Source organism: Tupaia chinensis, unplaced genomic scaffold (genome assembly GCF_000334495.1).
Source record: "Tupaia chinensis unplaced genomic scaffold, TupChi_1.0 Scaffold000323_1, whole genome shotgun sequence".
NCBI classification, from domain to species: domain Eukaryota; kingdom Metazoa; phylum Chordata; class Mammalia; order Scandentia; family Tupaiidae; genus Tupaia; species Tupaia belangeri.
The window spans coordinates 1203122-1206477 of record NW_006159817.1 but is presented as its reverse complement, the minus strand read 5'-3'; the positions used below and the strand labels follow the sequence as shown (position 1 = coordinate 1206477).

General features: G+C 55.9%; 1 protein-coding gene across 1 annotated transcript in view; it reads right to left on the bottom strand.

Annotated features, from left to right (window-relative positions):
- SDS (serine dehydratase) overlaps positions 1-1281 on the bottom strand; it is an 8583-nt gene extending 7302 nt beyond the window's left edge. Inside the window, exon 1 of the mRNA XM_006151685.3 lies at positions 1120-1281. Within this exon, the coding sequence (XP_006151747.1) occupies positions 1120-1126 (7 nt within the window). The 5' untranslated portion in view covers positions 1127-1281. The remainder of the gene's footprint in view (positions 1-1119) is intronic.
- Positions 1282-3356: the final 2075 nt, after the last annotated feature.

Below are 3356 nucleotides of genomic sequence, written 5' to 3'. Positions count from 1 at the left end.
TTTTTTTTTTTTTTTTTTTTTTTTTGAGAGGTTTTTGCTATAGGGCGTGTGCGCTTGCCAACCAGACAGACAGAGACAGAGAGACAGAAAGCGAGAAATCATCCCCCAGGGGGGATGGTCACGCCGCAATCCCTTCTCCTCCGTTCTCCTCTCAGGATCTTGGGCACGCACGCACACGCACCTGGCGTGAGTTCTAAGCCACCGGGTCCGGGGCTCGAACCGTGGTCGACTACATGGGAGTCCAGCGACATAGCCATTACGCTAACTGCTGGTTCCCCTGGTGGCCAGTCTCAACTACCCGAACCTGGAGGGGGAACCGTTGCGATGCTGCTGCTTAGCCACTCTTACACCTCATTGCACAAGAGACCCCAAGTGGGCTCTGCCTCACTGAGCCCCATGAAACCCCAGGACTGTGGGAAAGAATAGGAAACTGGTCGCTGTTGTGGTGGTTGTGTGTGTGGCAGTCTGACGCACAGCAATGCAACTGGAACGTTAATTCCCATGACCTCCCCACCCACCCAGCGGGCAAGCGGAAGAGGCAGGATTTGAACTTGGGCTGTTGGCTCCAGAGCAAAGGCTATACCCTCAGGACTCTTGGGTGTGGCTCAGACTTCCCCTTCCGGATGGGCTCTGGGTGACTAAGAAGGTGAGGTGGTCCAGGGTCTGGTGACACCCACCTAGACCCACTTGGTTTTTCCAACTCTGTCTCTCTGACTCCCCTGCTGAGAGTTTCGGGAGAGATGTGATGCTCCCTAAGTTGGACTAGCCAGGGGAGAACAGCGAGTGGCCGGCCCAGGGGTGCCAGGTCAGGCACAAGTGGCTACCCAGCACCCTCCAGCTCAGCTTTTCTCCCAGACTTGGCCAGACGACCCTCCAGAAGGAAAGTGAGGGTGGAGATTCTGGCTGCCCTGCCAGCCCTAACACCTCCCCCCCAAGTATGGGCACCCCATGATTGTCTCTGAGCCACCTGGCATTCAGGGAGTGAGGTTTATATGCCATCTCTCCCTTAGCTCTCTTGAATCAAAGCCAGAGACTAGGGACACCCCAAAAACTTGAATTTAAGAGCATCCCTAAACCTGAATGCTCCCTGCTGGGGTTGAAGTGGGGCCACTCACTTACCAGGCATCGTCGATGGAGCTGGGCGGCTGCTCTGAGCAGAGCGAGTGAAGGAGGTCTAGACTGGGTGCACAGCCCAGGGAGAGATGGAGGAAGAACAGGTAGGCTGTCTTCTGAATCCGCCCCCGGGCTACCCGGCTTTATTCTCCCGGCGCCTCCGAGCAGCCAATGGGGCCGCAGGGCCGGCCGCGCCCCTTCCAGGACACGCCCACGGCCTCCGGGCTGCCAATGGGGCCCCAGTATCGGACACACCCCTTTCAGGACCCACTCCCCGGGCCTGGAGTCCATCAGGGGCTTCGGTAAGGGGAGGAGGGAGCTGGAGGCACTTCCTCCTCTGCCTCCTCCTCCCTCTTCCTACCTCCACTGGTCCATCCTCGGCTTGTTTATTTGCAAATATTTACTTCCCCAGGGCCCTCAGGAGGACCGAAGGAGAATCCAGTGAGATCCTGCACGCAGTAGGTGCCCTAAGGCACAAGAGCGGTAAAGCCAGAACTGGCTGAGGTCACTGAGCCCTTGGAAGTGCCAAACCACCCAGGAGGTGGATACCGTCATTACGGCCAATCCATCTCACAGAGAGGGAAACTGAGGCACAGGGGGTGGTCACTTGCCCAAGGTCACAGGGACAGCAAAAGGGATGGGCTGGTATCAGAACAGTCTGACTCGCACCCTCGAAATCCGAACACACTTCTGTATAGCCCCGGTTCATCCTTTCATGATTCTTTAGTGGCTTAAACTCACACCAGGCAGGTGGATGGGGCTGGCAGGTGGTTTGGTGGTTAAGGTGCTGGAGTCCCACCTGGCTGACCGTGGTTCGAGTCCCAGACCTGGTGGCTTGCATTCTCACTTTGTCTCTCAAGCACAAGTGCCTTCTAGCAAATTAAACTATTAATAATAAATAAATTAAATAAATTAGTAATTTTTGAAGGCGGGGGCAGGTGGATGAGCCCTGAGGTTGGGGCAGGATTCACACCCTGGCGCTGCCGTTTACTGTAAGCCCCTGGACAGGTTGCTTTGTCTTCTAGAGCCTCTATTTGCTCATCTGTAACATGGGCATGATCGTGGGACCTCCCTCCCAGGCTTAGATGACGTGGTGACATGTGTACTTATGTACGTGAGGCCAGGCATCTGGGGCTGAGGGAGTGAGGAGTGTTAGTGGCCATTGTCTTCACTGTCCCCACCAATGCCCAGAACTTGGAGGGTCGTGCATATGAAAACTCTCCTTGGGGCCAGCAGGTGGCACAGTTAAGGTTAAGGTGCTGGACTCCCACGTGGCTGACTGCGGTTCGAGTCCTAGACCCATAGGTTTGAAATTCAGGCTGGGCACGTGTGCGTGTATGCACAAAATCCTGAAAGCAGAATGGAGAAGGGATGGTGGCATGGCCACTCCCCCCCCCCCCCCCCCGGGGCTGGCTAGGGGATGATTTCTCACTTTCTGTCTTTTTGTCTCTCTCTGTCTCTCCAGTGAACACATGTGCCCTATAGCAACAACAACAACAACAAAAAATCTCTCTCTCAAAAGAAAAAATAGAAAACTCTCTCTGCCCCCTTGCCAGGGCTCCTGTCTACTCCGGGCTGTGAGCAGAGAGGCCTGTCTGGCCACAGGCTTGGTACACACACGCTCCCAGCTGGCTAGCTCTACCAGGCCCCCTCAACAAAGCTCTCTTGTCAGGCTGGCTGGGACGAGAATATCGATGAGACGGAGGACAACCAGAGCACAAATAGCCGGCACAACCGTCCCCTTCTGTGGGACAAGTTGTGCCATCTCACCGGCCCCCTCTGACCTTCCACGCCACTCCCAAGTCCCTCTGTCCCCAGTGGGATGTGCACAGGTGTGCGTTGGGGACAAGGGGTGGCGGAGCTGGGGCCGCGTGATGCCAGGAAGCTCACATGGAAATAGAGACACCCCGTGTGTGTCTGAGGGCCCAGTCCCGGGCTGGGTGTCTCCGACATGGGGTCTCACCCAAGCCCAGGGGAACAGGCATTTTGATTCCCACGGTGCATGCGAGGCCATGGGCTCAGAGGTTGAGTAAAAGCGTCCAAGATCACCAGGAAGCCAGTGGCATTGGTGGGCGCTGAGTCCTTGGTGGACGCTGGGCCAAAGGAGAGGGTTTGGGTGGGAATGGGCATCCAGCCTGCCTGGTCACATTCAAAGGTGCCTTATTTTGCCTTTCTTTTTTTTTTTTCCTTTTTAGGTTTTTGCTATAAGGTTTCTGTACTCTCCAGAGAGAGACAGAGAGAGG